Genomic DNA, 24,609 nt, shown 5'->3' with positions numbered 1-24,609 from the left:
GGCACCACTGTGGTCTTCACCTTCCAGGCCCTCTCCAGTTCTTCCCTGAGGCCCTGGTATTTCTCCAGTTTCTCGTGCTCCTTTTTCCTGATGTTGCAGTCGCTTGGTATTGCTACATCTACCACAACGGCTTTCCTCTGATGTTTATCCACTACAACAATGTCTGGTTGGTTCACCATTACCATTCTGTCTGTCTGGATCTGGAAGTCCCACAGGATCTTAGCTCTGGCGTTCTCCACCACCTTTGGGGGTGTTTCCCACTTTGATCTCGGGGTTTCCAGTCCATATTCTGCACAGATGTTTCTGTACACTATGCCTGCCACTTGGTTATGTCGTTCCATGTACGCTTTCCCTGCCAGTATCTTGCACCCTGCTGTGATGTGCTGGACTGTCTCAGGGGCCTCCTTGCACAACCTACACCTTGGGTCTTGTCTGGTGTGGTAGATCTGGGCCTCTATTGCTCTGGTGTTTAGGGCCTGTTTCCTGGGCGGCCAGGATGAGGGCCTCTGTGCTGACCTTGAGTCCAGCTTTTTCCAGCCACTGGTAGGATTTACTGATATCAGCCACTTGGGTTATTTGCTGGTGGTACATCCCATGTAGGGGTTTGTCCTCCCATGATGGTATCTCTGGCACCTCAACCTCCGTTCCCTGTTGTCTGAGACATTCACTGAGCACATTGTCTGTGGAGGCTTTGTCCCTGATGTATTTATGGATCTTAGTTGTTTCGTCCTGGACAGTGGTTCTCACACTCACTAGTCCTCTGCCTCCGTCCTTGCGGCTCGTGTACAGTCTCAGGGTGCTGGATTTGGGGTGGAACCCTCCATGAATTGTTAGTAGCTTTCTAGTCTTAATATCTGTGGCTTTTATCTCCTCCTTTGGCCAGCTAATTATTCCAGCAGGGTATCTGATTACTGGCAGGGCATAGCTGTTTATCACACGGATTTTGTTCTTGCCATTGAGCTGGCTTCTCAGGACTTGCCTTATTCGTTGGAGGTATTTAGCTGTGGCTCCTTTCCTTGTGGCCTCATCGAGGTTGCCATTTGCTTGTGGTATACCTAGGTACTTGTAACTGTCCTCTATGTCTGCTATTGTTCCTTCTGGGAGTGAGACCCCTTCTGTATGGATGACATTCCCCCTCTTTGTGATCAGCCGACCACACTTCTCTAGTCCGAATGACATCCCAATGTCCGTGCTGTAGATCCTGGTGGTGTGGATCAGTGAGTCGATGTCTCGCTCACTCTTGGCATACAGCTTGATGTCATCCATGTAGAGGAGGTGACTGATGTTGGCCCCATTTTTGAGTCTGTATCCGTAGCCAGTCTTGTTGATAATTTGGCTGAGGGGGTTCAGGCCTATGCAGAACAGTAGCGGGGACAGAGCATCTCCTTGGTATATGCCACATTTGATGGACACTTGTGCAAGTGGTTTGCAGTTGGCTTCAAGGGTGGTTTTCCACAGCCTCATCGAGTTTGCAATGAAGGCTCTCAGAATCCTGTTGATGTTATACATCTCTAGGCATTCAATGATCCAAGTATGCGGCATTGAGTCATAGGCTTTCTTGTAATCAATCCAAGCCATGCACAGGTTGGTGTGTCGGGTTTTGCAGTCTCTGGCAACCGTGTGGTCTATGAGGAGTTGGTGTTTGGCTCCTCTGCTATTTACACCGATACCCTTCTGTGCCGTGCTCATGTGTTTATCCATGTGTTTGCTTATCTTGGCCACTATGATGCCTGACATGAGCTTCCAGGTTGTGGAGAGGCAGGTTATTGGTCGGTAGTTGGGTGGGACTGGACCCTTTGATGGGTCCTTCTGGATCAAGATTGTCCGCCCTTCAGTTAACCATTCAGGGTGAGTCCCACTTTGTAGCAGCTGGTTCATTTGGGCTGCCAGTCGCTCATGGAGAGCAGTGAGTTTCTTAGCCAGAAGGCATGGATCATGTCAGGCCCTGGTGCTGTCCAGTTTTTCATATCTGAGACTCTTTCTTGGACATCTGTCACAGTGATGGTTACCGGGACTTGCTCAGGAGGTTGCTATACATATATGTATATGCATGTATGTATACACTGCCTGGCCAAAATAAAATTCGCCACCCAAAAATGGTCACACTCTCTAATATTTAGTTGGACCGCCTTTAGCTTTGTCCGCATTTGCTGTGGTATTGTTTCAATAACCTTCTGCAGTGTCACAAGATTTATTTCCATCCAGTGTTGCATTAATTTTTCAGCAAGATCTTGTATTGATGATGGGAGAGTCTGACCACTGTACAAAGCCTTCTCCAGTACATCCCAAAGATTCTCAATGGGGTTAAGGTCTGGACTCTGGTGGCCAATCCATGTGTGAAAAAGATGTCTCATCCTCCCTGAACCACTCTTTCACAATTTGAGCCCGATGAATCCTGGCATTGTCATCTTGGAATATGCCCATTCCATTTGGGAAGAAAAAAATCCATTAATGGAATAACCTGGTCATTCAGTATATTCAGGTAGTCAGCTGACCTCATTCTATGGGCCCACAATGTTGCTGAACTAGACCTGACCAACTGCAGCAACCCCAGATCATAGCACTGCCCCCACAGGCTTGTACAGTAGGAATTAGGCATGATGGGTGCATCACTTCACCCGCCTCTCTTCTTACCCATCACTCTGGAACAGGATAAATCTGGACTCATCAGACCACATGACCCTCTTCCATTCCTCCAGAGTCCAATCTTTATGCTCCCTAGCAAATTTAAGCTTTTTTTTCTACTTAGCCTTACTGATTAGAGGTTTTCTTACGGCTACACAGCTGTTCAATCCCAACTCCTTGAGTTCCCTTCGCATTGTGTGTGTGGAAATGCTTTTGCGTTCACAATTAAACATACTCCTGAATTCTGTCGTTGTTTTTCTTCTATTTAATTTGACCAAACGTTTAAGTAATCGCCGATCACGATTATTCAGGATTTCTTTCCGACCACATTTCTTTCTGGACAACGATGGTTCCCCACCACCCTTCCAGTTTTTAATGATGCGTTGGACAGTTCCTAACCCAATTCTAGTGGTTTCTGCAATCTCTTTAGATGTTTTCTCTGCTTGGTGCATGCCAATGATTTGACCCTTCTTGGACAGACTAACGTCTTTTCCACGACCACAAGATGTCTTTTGCCATGGTTGTTTAAGAAATGAAGAGTTACTCATTGCATCAGCTGTGGTTAAATAACTTGTTGTCAGCTGAAAGATAATTGCCTATGGAGTAATTATCCAATATGATTCTTGTACCTATTTGCTATATATATATATATATATATATATATATATATATATATATATATATATATATAGCTGACTGGATAGCTCAATACATAAGGCATCAGTATATCACCCGAGAGGGCAGGGTTCGAATCCAGTCTGGGTCCTTAGGCAAGACCCTTCAAGCTACTGCCTACCTCATACCATGAGAGATACTAAGTTGCATAACATGCCGGCTCAGACGTCGCCCGGCCAAACAAGGTCTGCGTCAGGTGTTGGGGAACCAGAGCACCTTGATGACAAATGGGCTACTGGAACAAGACGGAAATGGGCGAGAGATGAAAATGTGGATCTGTTGGAATGCTACTACTCAAGTAACCCTAGTGAGAGAGGTTACATGCAAAGACTGGGGAAGGAATGGTTACTTCGACATCCCCAGTCAACACTAAGCGCTAAACAACTAGTAGCTCAGTGTTCCAACATCCGCAAACGGCAACTGCTATCACAACTTGAGATTGACGAGATACAACACAATGCTACGGCAAAAGGGAGGAACCCGGATGTCAGGACTGTGGGGACTTAACTACAAGTCCCCACCCAGTGAGGGGATACACGGCCCCAATGAGCGAAACAGAGCTGAACGAGACAGCTGCTGACCTGAGAGAGAGAATCATGACCCGAATGACAACCAGGCCTCCTCGGCGCCAATTACAACGGCTGAGTGAAGTACCATCAGAAAGTCTCATTGAGAATGTGAATGCAGCATTGAGAACGATCCCTACCAACACCATAACAGAAACCAATGAGCTGATCTACAACTCAGCATCAGTGATCCTTGAGATACTTGGCTATAAGAGCAACCATGAGACCCAATACCCACCATGGAAAAGACGGTTAGAGGCTAAAATCAAGGTAACAAGGAGGGAAGTGAGCCAACTGTCAGAGCTCCACAAGGGTACAATGAAAAGACCAGTACCCAGAAAGTACAGCCAGATGCCCATACCTGAAGCACTCGAGACTGCCAAACAGAGGCTCCAAGCCTTGGCCAGCCGCCTAAGAGATACACAAGGGAGAATGAATCCAGAAGGATTAACCGGCTCTTCTCCACTCAACCAGCTAAGGTGTACTCTCAATGGCAGGGTAATAACAACAGAGCAGACCCACCAAGGCTGGAGACTGAACAATACTGGAAAGGCATATGGGAAAGGGAGGCGTCCCACAACAGCAATGCACAGTGGCTGATCTCTCTACGAGAGGACCACAGCAACCTCCCTGAGCAAGCCCGGTAACCATCACTGTGACAGATGTTCAAGAAAGAGTCTCAGGTATGAAAAACTGGACAGCACCAGGGCCTGACATGATCCATGCCTACTGGCTAAAGAAACTCACTGCTCTCCATGAGCGACTGGCAGCCCAAATGAACCAGCTGCTACAAAGTGGGACTCACCCTGAATGGTTAACTGAAGGGCGGACAATCCTAATCCAGAAGGATCCATCAAAGGGTCCAGTCCCACCCAACTACCGACCAATAACCTGCCTCTCCACAACCTGGAAGCTCATGTCAGGCATCATAGCGGCCAAGATAAGCAAACACATGGATAAACACATGAGCACGGCACAGAAGGGTATCGGTGTAAATACCAGAGGAGCCAAACACCAACTCCTTGTAGACCGCACAGTTGCCCGAGACTGCAAAACCCGACACACCAACCTGTGCATGGCTTGGATCGATTACAAGAAAGCCTATGACTCAATGCCGCATACTTGGATCATTGAATGCCTAGAGATGTATAACATCAACAGGATTCTGAGAGCCTTCATTGCAAACTCGATGAGGCTGTGGAAAACCACCCTTGAAGCCAACTGCAAACCACTTGCACAAGTGTCCATCAAATGTGGCATATACCAAGGAGATGCCCTGTCCCCGCTACTGTTCTGCATAGGCCTGAACCCCCTCAGCCAAATTATCAACAAGACTGGCTACGGATACCGACTCAAAAATGGGGCCAACATCAGTCACCTCCTCTACATGGATGACATCAAGCTGTATGCCAAGAGTGAGCGAGACATCGACTCACTGATCCACACCACAGGATCTACAGCACTGACATTGGAATGTCATTCGGACTAGAGAAATGTGGTCGGCTGATCACAAAGAGGGGGAAGGTGATCCACACAGAAGGAGTCTCACTCCCACAAGGAACAATAGCAGACATAGAGGACAGATACAAGTACCTAGGTATACCACAAGCAAATGGCAACCTCGATGAGGCCACAAGGAAAGGAGCCACAGCTAAATACCTCCAACGAATAAGGCAAGTCCTGAGAAGCCAGCTCAATGGCAAGAACAAAATCCGTGCGATAAACAGCTATGCCCTGCCAGTAATCAGATACCCTGCTGGAATAATCAGCTGGCCAAAGGAGGAGATGAAAGCCACAGATATTAAGACTAGAAAGCTACTAACCATGCATGGAGGGTTCCATCCCAAATCCAGCACCCTGAGACTGTACACGAGCCGCAAGGACGGAGGCAGAGGACTAGTGAGTGTGAGAACCACTGTCCAGGACGAAACAACTAAGATCCATAAATACATCAGGGACAAAGCCTCAACAGACAATGTGCTCAGTGAATGTCTCAGACAACAGAGAACGGAGGTTGAGGTGCCAGAGATACCATCATGGGAGGACAAGCCCCTACATGGGATGTACCACCAGCAAATAACCCAAGTGGCTGATATCAGTAAATCCTACCAATGGCTGGAAAAAGCTGGACTCAAGGACAGCACAGAGGCCCTCATCCTGGCCGCCCAGGAACAGGCCCTAAACACCAGAGCAATAGAGGCCCAGATCTACCACACCAGACAAGACCCAAGGTGTAGGTTGTGCAAGGAGGCCCCTGAGACAGTCCAGCACATCACAGCAGGGTGCAAGATACTGGCAGGGAAAGCGTACATGGAACGACATAACAAGTGGCAGGCATAGTGTACAGAAACATCTGTGCAGAATATGGACTGGAAACCCCGAGATCAAAGTGGGAAACACCCCAAAGGTGGTGGAGAACGCCAGAGCTAAGATCCTGTGGGACTTCCAGATCCAGACAGACAAAATGGTAATGGCGAACCAACCAGACATTGTCGTAGTGGATAAACATCAGAGGAAAGCCGTTGTGGTAGATGTAGCAATACCAAGTGATTGCAACATCAGGAAAAAGGAGCACGAGAAACTGGAGAAATACCAGGGCCTCAGGGAAGAACTGGAGAGGGCCTGGAAGGTGAAGACCACAGTGGTGCCTGTGGTCATCGGGGCCCTCGGGGCAGTAACCCCCAAACTGGAGCAGTGGCTACAACAGATCCCAGGAACAACATCAGACATCTCAGTCCAGAAATGTGCGGTCCTTGCACAGCCAAGATACTGCGCAGAACCCTCAAGCTCCCAGGCCTCTGGTAGAGGACCCGAGCTCAGAGGATAAGAACCACCCGCGGTGGGTGAAGGGAATTTTTTTTATATATATATATATATATATATAAAATTCTTTTTCAGCAACAAGCTGCGCATCTCACTCCGTTTCTGTCGCTGCTGACATTGTCGCATAGCAACTGCGGTCAGTCCCCAAGACGCAGAGGAAATAAAATGGCAAAAGAAAATAGTAACAAAGTGATTTCGATAAGTAACTGTAGTCTGACTACCTGATTTGAAATAGAAACGCTTTAAATTACTCATTACTGAAAAAAGTGGTCCAACGTCAGTAACGTGTGACTGACGTCACTGTCTGACATATGTGCGATAAATGATCAATACTGACCTTCCATTTGGTTTTAGTTTATTGGTATTAATGTTTCTGTTTTGTTAGGTAAGCAAGAGGCAAAATGTTCTCTCATTTTTTGTGACACATGGTGAAACCGAACCTATGTCTCCTTCATCAGGAGTTAATCTGAGCAGAGCACTGCAGGCAACATGTCCTCCAACTCCAACATGTCCTCCAACTCCAACATGTCCTCCAACTCCAACATGTCCTCCAACATGTCCTCCAACTCCAACATGTCCTCCAACATGTCCTCCAACTCCAACATGTCCTCCAACATGTCCTCCACCTCCTGAAGTGAAACGTAAGTCCAGGATTTAATATTTCTCCCATTTCTGTCCTCTAGTGATGCTAAAGGCATTGATGGACATACAGATGCAGGATTTCTTCCGTCTGGTTCACTGAGGTCTTTGTTCTTATCTGTCTGAAGATGAAACATGCCTGACGTGTGCAGCAGGTTGGGAGCAACCTGCAGGAAGTTGTTATTATTTGAACAGCAGGAAGTCCTCCTGGTCTGACAGCAGACGTTCCTGCATTGATCAGGGAGGAGACCTGGTGAAGATCAACAGCAGAGAGGAGCAGGTATGAAACACCAGCTGTGTTTCCATTCGCCAGAGATTTGGACACTGAGACACTTTTAAAATAAATTTGCTAAATAAAAACAGGTTTTAAACGTTTTTCATTTCTAGATAAGAAAAATTTGCTTTCGGATAATGTTTTGTTTTGCTGTAACAAAATGTGTTTATTTCACCGGACAAGAAACACTTTGTTTGCATCACATAAGTCACATGATCAACAACCGGATGTTCCCAGTGGAGCAAACCAGGAGGAAGAAACCAGGAAGTAGCTGGAGCATCATGACAGCATGTTTTTAATAACTTATCGTGTGAACAAACTTATTCCTGATTTTAATTTCGTTTCTTACTGAATGGAAAATAACGTAATGAAAATGCAGCAACTGCTGCAGGTTCCTGTTCTTACTGATTCATGTTTCCATATGGCGACTGAAAGACCTCAGTCACTAGTATTCCCTTTAAATTGCTCTTTCCAAAATATGTGCAAAACTTTATTGATATTCTATAAAGTAATCCCATGTGAATAAAATGGTTCACTCAATAAGACTTTAAAAAATGATTATCCTTCTTCCTGTAGGAGGAACAAGGCACGGCATTGTCTTCTTCATCGTTTCCTCCAGTAGTAACATCCTGTTGTTGGTCATGTGATTCATAATAGAAAAAAAGTGATTCTATTGCAGTTTTGCAAAGTAATTTAATTTCCATACACCTGGAAAACCACCTTCTCTCAGCACAGAAGCTTTTTTTTTATCAAAGAACAAGAATTTTCTTTTTAAACTGGCAAGTTTAAAAAGAAACTTTATTTTTGTGCAAATTTATTTTTGTGCTTCCAGTTTGCCAACATGGTCATTGGAAACGCAGCTTTTTCAATCATTTCTTCCGGTGCAGATGTTCCTGGAATCTAAACTGAAGCCAATGGAACCGTTGTGGATCGGACTGACAGACTCACAGGCAGAAGGCAGATGGTTCTGGGCGGATGGGTCACCTCTGGACCCAAGGTCTGGATAAATTTGTTAAATTTTTTTATTAAAGGCTTAAAATCGCATTTCTTTCCTTTAGCTTTGTGTTTTTTCTTTGTTTTAGTTTAACTTTCTGGCTTGATGGAGAACCGAACAACTGGGCCGGACAGAACCTAGCAGGAGAGGACTGCGTGAGGATGGAGAAGAAAGGAAAGAGCGTAGATCTGAAGAGTTGGGATGATCATTCCTGTCGAGTTCAACTCAAAAGTATCTGTGAGAAACCAGCAGAAATTAGATTGTTTTTATCAGGTTCAAAAGTTTAAGATGTTTTCTTCCTGTCTGGACTGAATTAAGATGCAAAAATTCAGATTTAAATTCAGACTTTTAAAGTTCTTTCAGATGATGTGTTATTGCTGATGGGAGATTTATAAATAAACAAAACAGAAAATTAAGTCCTGCTTCTATAAATGTTATTTAACCTTCATTCCTTTAGTAATGTGAACATTATGCTTCAAAATCCAAACAAAACATTTATCATAACTGAACACCAGTATGGAGGAGTGACTGGTGCAAACATGGGAACTGGGTCAGAACAGCTGGTGGTTCTCCGCTGCAACCTGGGATGACTGAGGACATCTAGAGGCCATTACAGGAACTACAGGCTAAACAAACAGGAAAACAAAGGCCTGAATCAGGATCTCCACACCTTTTGTCACATGGTGAAACATTGTGATGGCAGAATGACGATATGTCCAAAAATATATAGTCAAACAATATAGAAATATAGTTGATTTCTAAACTATTTGAAATTTAACCTGCTGAACAATAAACTAAGCATACAATAATAATAATAATAATAATAATGAGGATAGAATATAAATCATTGTATCCCCAATAATGATAAAATACTTTGCACATTTGTCTTATTAAGAGAAAAAGACCCAAACGCTGCTTTTTGGGGAAAATATAGCTAAATAATAAAAAGGGGGGGTCGGCTATAAAAACCAGATTCTAGTCACTTTTTGTCTTAGATTTTGACATTTAGCTTGTTTGATCAATTAAAATAGATTTTGTTGCATTTAATGACTTTTGGATAAAATTTACTGAATAAATGTTTCTAATCACCAGAAAACACAAAGAAAGCAAAAATGTGATTTTAAAAAGAGGACTATTTCATATTGCATTAAACATATTACATTATAAGAACATTTAAATTTGTTTGTAATAGTTAAAAACAAAACGTTTCCATTGGGATGTGCTTGCGGGCCAAAATTGCGTAATTTTTGAATTATAGAACTTTGAGCTACAGGAAAGTGACAAGAAGCTGAACAGATTCAGTGTAGCAGGTAAGAGTTAATTCCCAGCATCCGGCTCCGCTCCACCACAGTGCGGCCTCTGCAGTAAATATGCAACCATTATAGTCAGTCAGAGCATTTACACTGTGTGCATGTGGTGTATATTCTAGCTTTTACTTTAGTGTTTGCAGTGTTTATGACTTAGGATGTTGCAATGTTTGCCATTATCTGATCAATAAGCTGGTAACTAAATCATATTTCCTGTTGGGTAGTTTATAAGCTGGATCATCGTATCTCTGAGTCGAGTCGCTTCCTGTTCCTGTTAGCTCTTCACTTCCACTTCATTTACAGGCTCACGGGTTTGTTTTAAAAGTTCTGTGGCTCTAATGTGCAAATCAACTAGTCACTGCTTTTAGACTTCTAATAGGAAATTTTACAATGTCCTCCTCAACCCTAATTTTCTTTTAGCTTATGTAAATAGTCTTATCGCCTGGTCATCTAATCTCACACAGAACTCTAGAGTCTCATTAAACGGCATAATGGAGACTCTCGACCAATCTGAGGGGCCATCCATACAAATGTAATTGTTCAGTGAAACTGGAACATTTGTGCTGGTTTCCAGCTGCCAGTTTATGGTTTTTGTCTCCCGTAATCAGAGTTTTACACCAGCATCTTGTAAACAAAGTCTTAGAGTGAAATTTTTCAGGAACATTTCCCACAGAGGTGTTAAATACTCTGCTGGTGTAAAGTGCACATGCAGGGTTTGTTCTATGCCTGCACAGGTCGGCAACAGCAAAAACAATGGTGGGTAGCAGGTACTGGGTTGTACTACTTACCACAGCAGTTAAATTTAGCACAAATTCTGATGAGTATAAATATATTGGCTCAGTGCAGATGGACTACTGTTTCCTGAAAGTGGTGTAAACTAAGGGTCAAAAGCGTTTGCGTGTTTTGACTAATTCTAAAATCACAGCGCCATCTAGTGACCTGCCATGACAATTATGGCCAATTTAATGTGTTGTTGTATCAATGTGGAACTTTTGAACAAATATCGAAAAACAACTCCATTTTATGACAGCGGTCTCGTCTAAAAGTAGCCAAAGTGTTACGATCCCGACCCAGAACTTATCAGGATCAAAGCTGTCTGATTTAGTATCAAAGACAGCCCTCTTTTCTTAAAAAGGCAAATGGCTGAAGCTGCTTGTGTTGACTCTAGATCTATAACTCTAGGTTGTTCCGCTTTAGATCCAAAGATAACTTCAGTTTTGTTTCTGGTCAGCTGGAGAAAGTTTTGGCACATCCTCACATTGATCTGTTCTAAACATCTGTTCAGTGATTGGATAGTTTTCCAGTTACCTTGAACATATTTTTACTCAAGTAAAAGTAAAAAGTCAGCGTCCAATAAATTTCTCAATAGTAAAAAAGTATTTGGTCAAAAGTATATTCAAGTACTGAGTAACTGATCAAATCATCAATCATTTAATATTCAGAAATTACAGAATCAGACCAAAATAGAAAGTTACGGGAAAATGTTTGTATTTTAAGAGCAAAAGCGACAATAATAATGACAAATAAAATCAGGCAAAATATTAATATTTTTTTTCCAAATCAGTTTCTTTCAATAAAAATTTCTGAAACTTGAAGAAAAACTCCAGCTGGTTTCTCACAGAAAAGCATCTGTGAGAAACCAGCAGCCCTCCTTAAACCGCTCAGTAATTAGAGCGATACTTTGAAGGTTTAAGAAATTTGCATCTTTGTGAAACTCTCATCACAAACATGCTTTTAAAATTAGAAACTTCTGTACTTTCAAAATCTGATTTAAAAAAAATTCTCTGCTTTTAATTTTAAGGGATTTTTCAGTCATAATTTAATATGTTTGAGATACTTTGTTCAATACGCAATGTTCCATTTATCAAATCCCACAGTGTCACAACAATTTTCTCACAGCACCCTGGAAAACTCAATTTATTCATTTTTTGTTCATAGAAAAAATAAATAAATAAAAACGGGGCCGTGCCAATTACAAAATGAATCATATGATATTTTTGAAGATTGTTTTTAGCAGTAAGAATTAAATGTTCCCCCTCCAAACCAAAAACACACATCCATACTGGCCTGAACCTTCGTTTCAGCTTGGAGCTTCACAGTGACGATGTTCAGCAACAGTCAGTGGAAAACAAGAACAACTGTTGCTGTTACTATGCTGCTAAGAAAATTTATAAAAACAATAAATAAATAGAGAGAGGGAAGGAGAGAAAGGTAAAAGGTCAATTTGTGACCCAGTTTTTGAGTAGACTGTGAGAGATTTCAACCATTTAGCATAGTTAGCTTAGCTACAGACTGTTTGCCTCCATTTCACTGGCATTGAATGAATTAAGGAAATAAATGAACAACATATTGAACCAGTCCCTTTTACCACTAAACAGCAGGTGAGTCGGTCAGCAGCAGCTCCAGTCCCTCCTGTCCTTCCTCTCCTGAGTGAAATTAAAGCTGCAGTCTGTAACTTTTACATAAATATTTTTTTTACATATTTGTTAAATCTGTCATCATGTTATGGCAGTACAGCAGGAGAGATAATCTTTGAAAAATATATCTCCTCTGCCTTCTCCCAGTCAGTGGCAGGAGAGTGTTAGTGCTGTCAATCACAAGCTCATGTTGCTGCTCATCCTTCCTCCCCCTCGCTCTGTGCTGTGCTGCAGGTAGCATAGCCTGTTGTGAATGCTCAGTCTAGGTAGATTAACAGTTTTTCTGTAATTATATGTTGTTTCTCCACTATCAGCACATTTAGCAGTGAGTGATGGTGTTGATTGACCGCACTAAGACCCTCCTACTGGTTCTGATTGGTTATTTTTGGTGAGAATGTTGCATTACTTTAGCCAGTAATAGCAGCTCAGAGAGCAGGTGGAGGAGATTCATTGTTTTCAGATTATCTGTCTCATAACAAACTGTCACAACATGATGACAGCTTTAACAAATATGGAGAAAACATATTTTTTATTAAAGTAATCTACTGCAGCTTGAATAAAATGCAACTACATAGCATTTTGTGAGAAGTCTGGATTGCTTTGTGTATATTTTGCATGTTGCCTATGACTGTTGCTGGTGGGGAGACATTTCAGTCAGTGGCATTAATCTAAAACTCATGGAAACAATTTAAGCAACGTATTTGCAAACTGTAAAATTCACGAGCAGTAAATATTGTGCTAGTTTTCAGTGTTGGAGGCTTTAAAATTGTGACGCTTTTGATGGGTCCGATAGACTCAACAGCAGCTGCCCCCTAATCTTTTGTCAGGGGGGCAGGACTCCTGGCAGTGCTCCTGCCTGTTACCAGTGTTTTTGTCATGAACAACAAAAATGTGATGCAAACCATAAACCAAAAGCCAAGCATGCAATGCAATTTTGTATCAGACATAATATTTCAAAATAGTGAAGAAATTAGAATAATGAAACCCTTTTTGCTTTTCTTTTGTTTTGTTTGTCCATGAAGGGGCAAAACAAATAACAGGTGGTGCACCAGCTCCCCACTTGTAGAGAAAGAGGGCTAATTTCACCTACCCCTCCCCCCAGCGTTGCCTGTTGCTGTCTTCTTTCTGTTCTGTCTAGGCTAGACTGCCCTGACACCTCTGCACCACCAGAGGGGATTATTCTGCCCTTATTGTCTGGTGATGTTCCTGCTCTGAACCATCCAGTTCAGAACTCTGGACCTGGAGCTCCTCCTGGACTTCAGTTAGCGGGCTTTATGGTTCCTCTGCTGCACCCCACTGACTCCAGTGAAATCACATTTCTCCTTTAAACATTAGCCTCACTGTGTGGGAGGCTTTTTCGGTGACTTGCTAAGGTCTGGTCCACAGAGACTCTGACCACTTCCTTTTGATGACCCTGAGTCGAACCCAGTTCCCTTCAGGCATCACCTCTATGATGCCTGAGCCTCTTATTGTTTTGACCACAGTCTTGAGAATACTGCAACCGAGGTTTGACCTTCACCAAAATATACTTTGTGAGTCAAGTTCTACTTGTCACCTGAAACTCCTGGTAGTTTGCTCAAGGGTCCTGGGAAGGTCCTTCCAGTTTGGAGCTTGTGAGAAGTGAAACCTGTGGCCTGGTTGACAAAACACCTAATAGACATCAATTAAATTTGGTCTGTGCACAGATTTTGTCCTGTCTTTTGGTAGGCCAGACTCTGGCCATCCAGAGTAAGCATCCACACACATCAGCACATACCTGCATCCTCTCACTGGGGTTGCCATGTCTGTCAAATCTATAAAGATCTCCTTTCCTGGTTTTGTCAGTTCAAGTCATTCATTGGTGCAATGCTTCTACCTGCTTTTAGAATCATAGCCCTCATTAGCTATGGCAGCCTGTGAGGTACATACAAAAAACCCCAAAACATTACAAAGTGCAATTAAAATACCATTAAACAAACAAAATATAAACCACCAGCAAAACTAATCAAAACAGACAAACATTCATAAACAATCTGCAACATTATTAATTTAGAAAATTTTCTTTGAATAATTTACTTTAAATAGTCTACAAATATAAATGACTTAGAGTATCTATTTGATATAACTCATTTTCCATTACAAAGAAAATAATGAGGAAGGGGACAAGTGAAGACTCCTCCTCTTCCTCAAGTTAACCAGGAAGTTTCTTTAACATAAAGTTATGAACCATAACGCTGAAACAGACAGAAGAACTGAAAAGTCTGCAGAGCAGGAAAGTTGGAGGTGAGTTTAATCGATTATTTACTGAATAAATAATTCCAAAGATACTAATTTTGTCTTTTGTCTGGATTGTTGTGCTTGACTATTTCAGATGTTAAGATTTTTATCTTTTTTTTTTTTACTGTAAATTACTACAGGAGAAAAGAGAAAAAAAAACTAGAGTCAAAGCTGCAAAAGGAAAGTAAAGTTCTGGTTGTTTGTGTCTTCAGTTTCCTCATCATGAGACACTCACAGAGATACACAGAAGGTAAGAATATTAATGAGAAAGTTAACCAGCATTTGTTATCCGAACTGGAAGAAAACAGCCAGAAACAAATTTTAAAAATACAATATATCTGCTTAGGTTATTAAACAGTCATGACTTCAAAAACTATGAAGAAAACAAATTCAAGAATCAAAAAATGGGGAAGCCACATAGAGGAAGAGATATTTCTGATGACCTGAACTAAAAAGTTTCTCTTTTTCTTGTTAGATGTTTAGGTTCTTCCAGTTTGTAGATTCAAGAATTTAACAGTTCACTTCAGGTTACTTACAGCAATGCTTCACAAACAGCTGTTTCTGCGCTCAGTTTACCAGATTATTACATGTTGATCCACTGACCCAATGGCTCTGTGGTTCCGTTCTTGATAAGGTTTGACAGTTTGTCCTCAGAAGAGGTAAGATCAGAATAATCCTAAAGATACTAATCAAACAACAAAGTGATTGTTTGACAGGACTGGAGGAGAACATATACATGGTTGATCATTACTGGTCTAAGTACAAAGAAACCACAGGAAGTCACTAAGACCAAAACTATGAGTTGCACAGGAAGAAGTTGAGGCTGAACATGATGTGTATTGGTGGAAAGTAAAGTCTGAATTAGAACGCTCTGTAATTAGAAATGTCCATCTCTTCTCTCATGGCTTCGTTCATCTCCAGCTGTTGGGGGCAAGGGTCATCTTTATTTTATGACTTTTAGCCCATGAAATAAAGAACTGACATAGTTTACAAAAGCTTCATTATCCATCATTGATGGCTACTGTAAGAGTACCATAACCCACTGATCCAACTGTTCCAGAGATTTTATGGAAAACAGTTTCTGTTGCAACATGTCAGTTTCCTGCAGCACATGATGTTTTCTAGTGTTTCTGTGAGTCTGCCTCCAGGTTCTGATCCGGTTCTGATCCAGGTTCTGATCCGGTTCTGCTCTAAATGCTCCTCAGGTGAAAACCCAAGCAGAACCTGCAGGATGTCAGCAGAGAGAGTAGTTCTGCTGGTTCTGGTCGGTCTGCTGGCTGCTGCTCTCATCGTCATCTATAGACTCTGTGAGTTCATGTTGGTTGAATCTTTCACTGAATTTTAATTTATAAACTCATAAACCAACACCAGATTCAAGTTTGACTAAATATCAAATAACTTTAGAATTTTTTGAATCAGCTTTTGCTGTTTTGATGACGAACCAAACCGTCCAAACCCTGAAAGAGGAAAATGAGGCTCTGCAGAGAAATCAAGCAGGTGAGACTGTCAGAGTTTAAGGTTTCCTCAAAGTTCAGACTGAAACTTGTTCCAATAAATGATCAATACTGACCTCCCATCTGGTGAACTCTGAAATTTGATCTGTTCTTGGTTTAACTGGGTTTTAATGTCATCAATTGCAAACAGAAATTTGAATATAAAACATGAAAAGGTTGTCTTAATTTCTAGACTTATTTATGGGTTGTACAGTTGCTTGTAAAAGTATTGATGCCTTTTGGATTAAGGGAAGTTTGAACTTTTCATCACAAGAACTCTGATTTTTAAACTCATTCAGACTAACTATTCTCTCATCTAAAACTAGCGTTTGACAGGATTCACACCAATCAGACTTTCCAAAGCCTGAAACAGGAGAATGAAGCTCTGAGGAGAAATCTGTCAGGTGAGACAGTCAGGGCTGGAAAATGTTCACCGAGCTCAGAGCCGACAGCTGGCTTTAATCTGAGACTGTTTGTGAATCAAGCTAATAATTTCAGCAACATTCTCCACAGGATGTTGATTTACTGTGACTTTTCTATGAAGAAATGTTGTCATTTTTTCTTTGAAACAAGGTAAATGTCCCCCAGCTCCAGCTCCTTCAACATGTCAACCAGCTCCTGCGTTTCCTCCTCCAACTGCAGTAAATATGAGTAAGTCACACAACCACAGGAATAGCAACAACATCTTCCTTCTGAATCAATGAGGTTTTTATTTTTATTTTGTGAACAGAAATCTCATGTCTGAAATGTGGCCCAGGCTGGGAGCTAAACCACAACAAGTGTTATTATTTCTCCACCACTAAATCCTCCTGGAATGACAGCAGACGCTCCTGCATTAATCTGGGATCAGACCTGGTGAAGATCGACAGCAGAGAGGAGCAGGTATGAAACTCTGCTGCAGGTTCAGCTTCTCTATGATTTCATCTCAGCTCCACCACTGACTTAGTTTGTTTCTTCTGTTCAGGCATTTCTGGTGAGAAGAGTGGCCGACATGATGGCGTACAATAATGACATGTTCTGGATCGGACTGACGGACTCAGATGTTGAAGACCGATGGTCGTGGATGGATGGATCACCTCTGGAGGAAAGGTGTGACTGATGTGGGAAGATCGTAGATTTTTCGCAATTAATGCTGTTTATTATCACACCTGTTCCTGATCTTCATCTTTTAGTTTCAATTTTTGGAGTTACACACCTGATGACTGGAAAGGTTCTCGTCAACAACATCCAGAGGGAGAAGACTGCGCAACAATGGGGACAAAAGGAGAACCTGAAAAACAGAAATGTTGGGCTGATGTTTTCTGTTTTCTTCCTCAAAACAGTATTTGTGAGAAAACTCCAGAAACAGGTCAAACATTTTGTGTGTGAGGTTCAGTCCAGGCTACAAAACAACCAGTGAAAGATCTAGAAGCTGAAAAGATGTAGTTAAGTTACAATATGTCAGGTTCATTTACATTTCCCTCCTAGATTAACTCAAACATAATTACTTTTCTGCTTTTTAACTTTTTTCTCAGTTCTCATCATATTTCCAATGATGCAAAAATAAAACAATTTAATATTGAGACAGTAATTTGATGGTGAGATTAAACAATTTGTTTACATGACTAATGAAGAACAATGTTCAAAATGTGTATCACTGTAAGTATGAAAGATGGTTTTAGAAAGCAGCATGTTTTTGATGCAAAGAAAATTATTTTTTATAGAAATTTCACCATGTTTGTTTTGTTGACCTTCCTGTTTATATTTAATATTTTAAACTCACAAATAAAGTATTTTTATTTCGTTTTGAGTTACAATCTTGCCTGGTAAATTCTGTACAATTTATTAGAAATGTCACCAGAATTAAATGTGCTTTTATTTGTAATTTTGCACCATGTTTTTGTTTTGTTGCTAATATTTGTAATTTCAGATTAATTTACTTCCTGATTCGGCATTTTTTTGTCGTCAATGTTTTCTTCTTCTGTCCATTCATTCATAACTGCAGAGTGATGGGGGCAGGTGCATATCGCCCTCTAGTGGAGACAGACGGGACACCCTGGACAGGACACCAGTCCATCATAGGACAACACAGAGACACAGGACAGACAACCACACACACTCATACATGACTTAAAGATGTCCTGTAAACTAAACTTGTCATGTCCTTTAACTGTGGGAGGAAACCAAGAGCACCCAGAGAGAATCCACACATTCACAGGAGACCACATGCAGAAAGACTCCTGGTCAGGATTTGAACCCTGGACTCTCTTGCTCCAAAGCAACAGGATTTATCAGCTGTGCTGCCCCCGATTAAAACAGAAAAATAAAACCATTACAGTGATTTGAACAATCGTTACAACTATGTAAATGACCAAAGCAGTTACAACAAAAAGAGAAAAAAGCCAGATGATAAAATGTTTCTTCAGCAGATTTAAAACGTGATGTTAGGATGTTCATGCTGCTTGTATCAACATCTGTCCTTCCACTTTGATCAACTTCTCTCAAATGTGAGGAATTAAGGGATGAGGTGAAGTTGTAATTCAACGTTTAGTAAAATTAGAAAAGGACTCTAGAAAAATTACTACATTTTCAGATAGAAGTTTTGCTTATAATATCTAAGAAATATTCTCCCAAAAACTCTGACTAATTTGTTTTATAATTATTAATTGTTTTTTTCTGGTTTGTCATTTTTCTTAGATTCCTTTATTTTGTATTATCAATATCTTTTTAATTAAACTGATCCTGTGAGTTTCTCATTATGAACTCTTTATACGTTATATCTTGTAACACTTGTGATGTGCTGCCCTTTAAGGTTAAACCTGTTTCTTCTATATTTGTGCTCAATAGAGAAGAAAAAACAGGTGAGCTGTGAGAACGGAGGACACCTAGTGGCTGTTACAGGAACTACAAATCAGCAGAAAATTTCCCTTCTTCCTTCATGTGATCATCCTGTTGGATCCACCACAGCCTGATGCTAAATGTTCCTGTCAGAAAGTTGGACTGTAACTGCAGGACAAACCCTGCTGAGTCCACAAGTGTGGAGTTTTATTTGATAAAAGTTTGAATCATGGGGAAGCTGTATTCAGTTGAAGTCTCCTCCTCATCCTCTGACATCAACAGAAAGCTTTTTCAAGTCTTGTAAGACATAAAGTTCCGATTAGTTTCTGCCTGTTCAGCCTGCAGAGGAGCAGCGACACCATTCTGGTGAGTTTTGATTGATTTCTGTCCAACACAGAAAATATGATGAGTTTATTTCACCAAACTTTGTCATTTTATGTGAATCTGCACAGATTTCATCTAAAAATATTGGATTCAAGTATAAGCACAGAAAGTGTGAAAAAAATATATAAATAAACTCACATTTTCTGTGCAGACAATCCACCAGAAGCTTTGATTTTCACAATTATATAAAAACTTAAATTAAACCTGTTTTGTTCCTCCAGCAATTTTTATATGTTGAAAACTTTAAGATAAACTCAAACATATGAACCTTAACTTTTATTGACAATCTGATTTTTCAACTTTGACTTTTGTTTCTGTGTATATTCAACAATTTTATATTCAACAAACATTAGGAGTAAAATACAGCAGAAACTTGAAGAAAAACACAGCAAACATCTGAGATGAAAAGATCTACATTTTTCTTTAAACCTTCAGCTAAAACATGAAAAAGGCTAAAAAGATCAGTCCCAGAAATGTCTCTGTGTTTGTCGTCAGAGTGAAGCTGATGAGACGCCACTGATGATGAGGACGATGAGTGTGGTGGTAAATCAGGAGGAAGGTGATGAAGAAGATGCAGCCGGAGGTGAGTGGTCTTCATCAGATAAACACGCAGACTGAACACAAACCGCTTCTTTCACATCTGAACTGGAGGGAAACTAAACAGCTTAATCTGAAGATAAAGGACGTTTAATGTTTACTGTTAATCCCAGACAGAGAACTGGATGTTAATATTAATAACTGACAAGAATAATCCAGACCTGAAGCCTTAAGAAACAGACGATCAGCCAATAAATGCTGAACATTAATAAAGTCTTCATGTTATTTTCATGTTGGTTCAGCAGATAAACACTGAGCAGGATGAGCTGCAGTGGAGCTAAGAGTGTAGAGCATAATGGCTGCTGGATATTTCCTCTGTTTCAAAGACTTTCAACATGAATCAGAGTCCGTCAGATCTCTGTGGTGACGAAGTGATTTCCTGTTCTTAAAGCTTGTTAGGCCAAATTGGCCCACAGTCCGTCTTCAACACAAGGGGGAGCAAACAACTCAAAAAACCCAAACAGCGGAGCAGTCAGGTGAAAGGTATTTTAATCAAAAGAGTCACAAGTAGTGGCACAATAAAAACTGTTCTTTATAAAATCCAATGTTCCATAAAAAAGTCACCCGTTGAAGGCCACAGGTTGGGCTCCGCTTATTTTCCTGTTCGTGGCGGTGATCTATGTGTAGCGCGCACTACAGCCGGCCGCACAGCGCTCCACCACCGCTCCACTCCTCGGCGTGCCACGCCCCCTTACGTTTCGGTCCAACTAGAAGGAAAGAACAGGAAAGCGCGAGCATCCCCGCACCAGAACTCCGTCGGAAGACGTGCTTTTTGCCAGCTCTCTGCAGGATCAGCTCGACCAGAAAGGAACTTTACTTACAGGCGCGGGCAGAGGTTACCCTCTGCCCTGATCCTCTGTACTGGGCCGTCTGTCCAACTCTCGATCGCTTGTGCCGGATGAGCGGCTCCGTCTGCTCCCCACAGCGTGTCAGTTCCCGTGGCTGCAGAACCAGTTCTCTCTCTTCTTCCCAGCCAGGCTCCTTTTATTTTGGCTCTAATCAGCCTCTGCTGACACCTGTCTGGGTGGCCAATTAGTGCGCCCCGCCTCCCGAGACGACCACCTTCAGTCCAGGGTGTTTGGATTGTCAAAGGGGAAAAGGAAAAAGGAAAAGCAACAACCCCAAAAACAATATACATGCAAAGCAAACAAAAAAAAGCAATAATAATCAACCATAAAAGAAAACAATCATTTTCCCTGTTCAACAAGCTCAACATCCTGAACATTTACAGCCGATAAACATGCTGCTTCACTTTCGAGAGAGTACAAAGAACTGTCAGCTAATTTACAAGAAATAGAAAATATTCAGATTCAAACCATTTTCAAAACTGTTAAAATCTGATAATTGAAGTTATATGTCAAATGCAGATGATGATGAACTTTGGAGCTTTTAGAATAAATATAACCAGAAACATCCAGAAACTTTCTATGTAGAAGAATCTTTTCAGCTCTTGCATCTACAAATCAGTGATGCAATCAGTGACATATTATGATCCTTGTTTATTTTTAGCCAAGTCAAAACAAAAACAAAAAATAGAATTTAATTATTAAAAATTTTGAGTTTTGTTTTGTCTTTAAATAAATTTGTTAAAAAAAGAAGAAAAAAATCAACTGAGGTGAGTGAAAATGAGACATTGAGAAGATATTTGCATGTCAAAAATTTGCCACATATTTTATGTCAGATTATACATTATATCTTGTAATGCTTGTGATGCGCTGCTCTTTCAGGCTAATATGTCACATATTTCATGTCATTTTATTCTTCTTTGACATAACAAAGAAGAATAAAATGAGGCCAGCTGACTGGCAGTTACGTTTTTATTGCATTCATCAAATAAAATTAGAAAACCTAATCAGAGTTTCAGTTTTATAGATTTCAGGGTTGATGTTGGTCTCTGTGAGTCTGTCTCCAGGTTCTGATCCGGTTCTGCTCTAAATGCTCCTCAGGTGAAAACCCAAGCAGAACCTGCAGGATGCCAGCAGGGGGAGCGGTTCTGGTGGGTCTGCTGGTTCTGCTGGTTCTGGTCGGTCTGCTGGTTGCTGCTCTCACCGTCATCTACAGACTCTGTGAGTTCATACTGATGGTTTACTCTTTTTATTGATTTTAATTTCTTGAAGGCCAAAATAAATGTGAATTGTAAGAACATATTTTGTTCTGAATTATTTTGTTTTTAACCCAGTTTCTAATTTTTATTTATTTATTTTTTATCAGCATTTGTCATGTTGGAGACCAACAAAAGTCTTTGAAAATCTAATTTCCATCTTTTCTTTAAACAGCTTTTGATAAAATAAGAACCAATCAAACCATCCAAACCCTGGAGGAGGAGAATGAAGCTCTGAGGAGAAATATCTCAGGTGAGACAGTCAGAGTCTGAAGGTTTCCAGAAGAGTCAGACTGACGGTGTCTTTCAGTCTGGAGATGATCAAATTTCTAAATAAACAGTCAGTGAGTCTCTGCAACATTGCATCAGATTAACATTTGATTATGTTTTAGTCAAGTTCACCAACAAGAAGCCAAAGTGTGAAAATGTTTGTTCATCTGAAAATGACTGACTGAGGTCAAAACTGTTTTCATTTCTCTAAAGAGTTAAAATCCACAGAGCAGCCAACATGTCCACCATGTCTTCCAACTCCTGAAGAACAATGTAAGTCCATGATCTGATCTTTGTCTCATTCTAATGATGTTAAAGAGACATTGATGGACCGACAGAGACAGGAAGTTAGATTGTAGCTGCAGGACAGAAGACGCCTCCTGCTGTCTCCAGATCACACAAACATCTAGAGATTTATTCCTCCTGGTTCACTGAAGTCTTTGTCTTTAAAGGTCTGACATGTCTGAAGTATGAAGCAGGATGGGAGAAACATGGAGGAAACTGTTATTATTTTAACACCATGAGATTCTCCTGGACTGTCAGCAGACGCTCCTGCATGGTTCTGGGATCAGACCTGGTGAAGATCGACAGCAGAGAGGAGCAGGTATGAAACTCTGCTGCAGGTTCAGCTTCTCTATCATTTCATCTCATCATCATGATTCTTCATCTCTGAGACATTTTCATCAATAATCCTGTTCAGATGTTCCTGGTAGGAAGACTGAGAGACTTGATGGAGGACAATGAGGACATGTTCTGGATTGGACTGACGGACCAAAAGGAAGAAGGAAAATGGCTCTGGATGGACGGATCTCCTCTGGATGAAAGGTCTGAATAATGAGACATTGTTTGTTTAAATGTTGTTCTGTGACATTTACCTGATATTTTTCCCCTGCTGTTCTCCAAGTTTGTCGTTCTGGAGTGATAAAGAACCTAACAACAGAAGTAAAGATGGTGCAAGCTCAGCCGACTGTGGGAGGATGGGGAGGAAAAGAGAACATGATGATCTGCAGTCCTGGTTTGATATTTCCTGTTATTATCCTCAGAAATGTATCTGTGAGAAAACAGCTGGACTGAGTTCATGTGTCTGAAGATCATTCAGTCTGTGAACTGATCTGAGTTCGGCTTCAAGAAGCTGCAGCGTTGCTGCTTTTATGAAGATATTGTCATGAAACGTTTGAATTTCCAGACATGTTGAAATTTTATATCTTTCAACAATCAATCATATTCTTGCTTGATTTGCTCTCAAATTAATATTTTGGTTTGAATGCAGAATGTCCTTTGCAAGATATGAAACTATGTAACTTTTAAATATTTGATTATTTCTACTTAATTTGTTCCACATTTTGTCCAATAAAATAAATTTTATGGCAACATTTTGGTCCATGTGACAGAAAAACAAAGATTGGCTTTGAAATAAAATAATTTAGAGAACTTTCATAACCTCTGCTAATATTTGCTGCAATGTTTATTAAAAATGTGGTAATAATTGAATAAATGTTTTAAAAAATCTTTAAAAAGTGTTTATTTATTTTATATAGGCGACCTAATTTTAATGACTTAGTTTTTACAGTGTCCATCCTGCCCCCTAGTGGCCAGGCAGTGTCTGCTCCCTCAGTCTGAAGCTGCTCTGCTGACCTCCATGTTCTGACTGGTTTCCCTTCTGGTTCTGGTTCTGTACCAGTGGGCTCGTCTCACCAAATAAAGATGTTTTCTTATTACTGTTTTCTGCTTTGTGGTAATAAGTTATTATTATTTATAATAACTGATTGCTATTAAAAACTGAATTTGCCTGAAGTTTATCTAATATCTATTTTCATGTTTATAAAGTAAATGCATTTGTCTTGTGGTTTAGATGAATGGAGCTGAAAATATTCCATATCTCAGTATCTCAGTTTTTAAATGTAATAAACTGTTGATATTTATGTGTTTTTACTGCAGACGGGGCAGTCTGCAATGCACCACTTGGTTCCCTTCTGGTTTCTACAGAGTTTCTTCTTGTGCTGCTCTGATTATCGTCTCTGGGCTGTTTGTCCATCCAGACTTTAACAGACATCTGGGTAGCAGCTACTTCCTCTATCTGCCATGCAGCTGCTTATTTTTATTAGTATTTCTTCTGGTGTTTTTTCTTCTTCTTCTCTTTTAATAAACATGTGAAACAGTTCAGTTCCCTGTTTCTCATTTGACATGAGAAAGTCTGAGAAACAAAAGCAAACTTTTTAAATCTGTGCATAAAAACAAGTTGTGTTATTTATGTCTTTCAAAAAATAAACTGCATTCCAGAAACTAAAAACTTACAGAAATGAATCTGTTTGATTCATGGCCACATTCTTGACCTTTAATATGAAAATCCAAGTTTGATTTGAAAACAATA

The 24,609-nt window shown here is 40.7% G+C and overlaps 3 protein-coding genes across 3 annotated transcripts in view; all 3 read left to right on the top strand.

The window, feature by feature from the left end:
* LOC129375975 (collectin-12-like) overlaps nt 1–8,938 on the top strand; it is a 12,491-nt gene extending 3,553 nt beyond the window's left edge. The window contains exons 5-8 of the mRNA XM_055055372.1: nt 7,148–7,330; nt 7,457–7,608; nt 8,490–8,599; nt 8,685–8,938. Coding sequence (XP_054911347.1) covers nt 7,148–7,330; nt 7,457–7,608; nt 8,490–8,599; nt 8,685–8,883 — 644 coding nt within the window. The 3' untranslated portion in view covers nt 8,884–8,938. The remainder of the gene's footprint in view (nt 1–7,147; nt 7,331–7,456; nt 7,609–8,489; nt 8,600–8,684) is intronic.
* A 5,586-nt stretch (nt 8,939–14,524) lies between these two features.
* LOC129375935 (hepatic lectin-like) lies at nt 14,525–17,892 on the top strand. The gene is made up of 9 exons (XM_055055318.1): nt 14,525–14,582; nt 14,789–14,826; nt 15,782–15,883; nt 15,996–16,073; nt 16,396–16,473; nt 16,643–16,720; nt 16,800–16,951; nt 17,034–17,158; nt 17,242–17,892. The coding sequence occupies exons 2-9, from the start codon at nt 14,799–14,801 to the stop codon at nt 17,435–17,437; spliced, it is 837 nt and encodes a 278-aa protein (XP_054911293.1). The 5' UTR covers nt 14,525–14,582; nt 14,789–14,798; the 3' UTR covers nt 17,438–17,892.
* A 1,333-nt stretch (nt 17,893–19,225) lies between these two features.
* On the top strand, nt 19,226–23,688 carry LOC129375671 (hepatic lectin-like). Its single transcript, XM_055054911.1, has 8 exons — nt 19,226–19,252; nt 19,766–19,853; nt 21,814–21,933; nt 22,144–22,221; nt 22,452–22,511; nt 22,691–22,842; nt 22,939–23,063; nt 23,143–23,688. The coding sequence occupies exons 2-8, from the start codon at nt 19,790–19,792 to the stop codon at nt 23,324–23,326; spliced, it is 783 nt and encodes a 260-aa protein (XP_054910886.1). The 5' UTR covers nt 19,226–19,252; nt 19,766–19,789; the 3' UTR covers nt 23,327–23,688.
* The last annotated feature ends 921 nt before the right edge of the window (nt 23,689–24,609 follow it).

This window comes from Poeciliopsis prolifica, unplaced genomic scaffold (assembly GCF_027474105.1).
Source record: "Poeciliopsis prolifica strain line A6 unplaced genomic scaffold, Auburn_PproV2 SCAFFOLD041, whole genome shotgun sequence".
NCBI classification, from domain to species: domain Eukaryota; kingdom Metazoa; phylum Chordata; class Actinopteri; order Cyprinodontiformes; family Poeciliidae; genus Poeciliopsis; species Poeciliopsis prolifica.
Note: the sequence above shows the minus strand (reverse complement) of the source record. Positions and strands in the feature narration are given on the sequence as shown.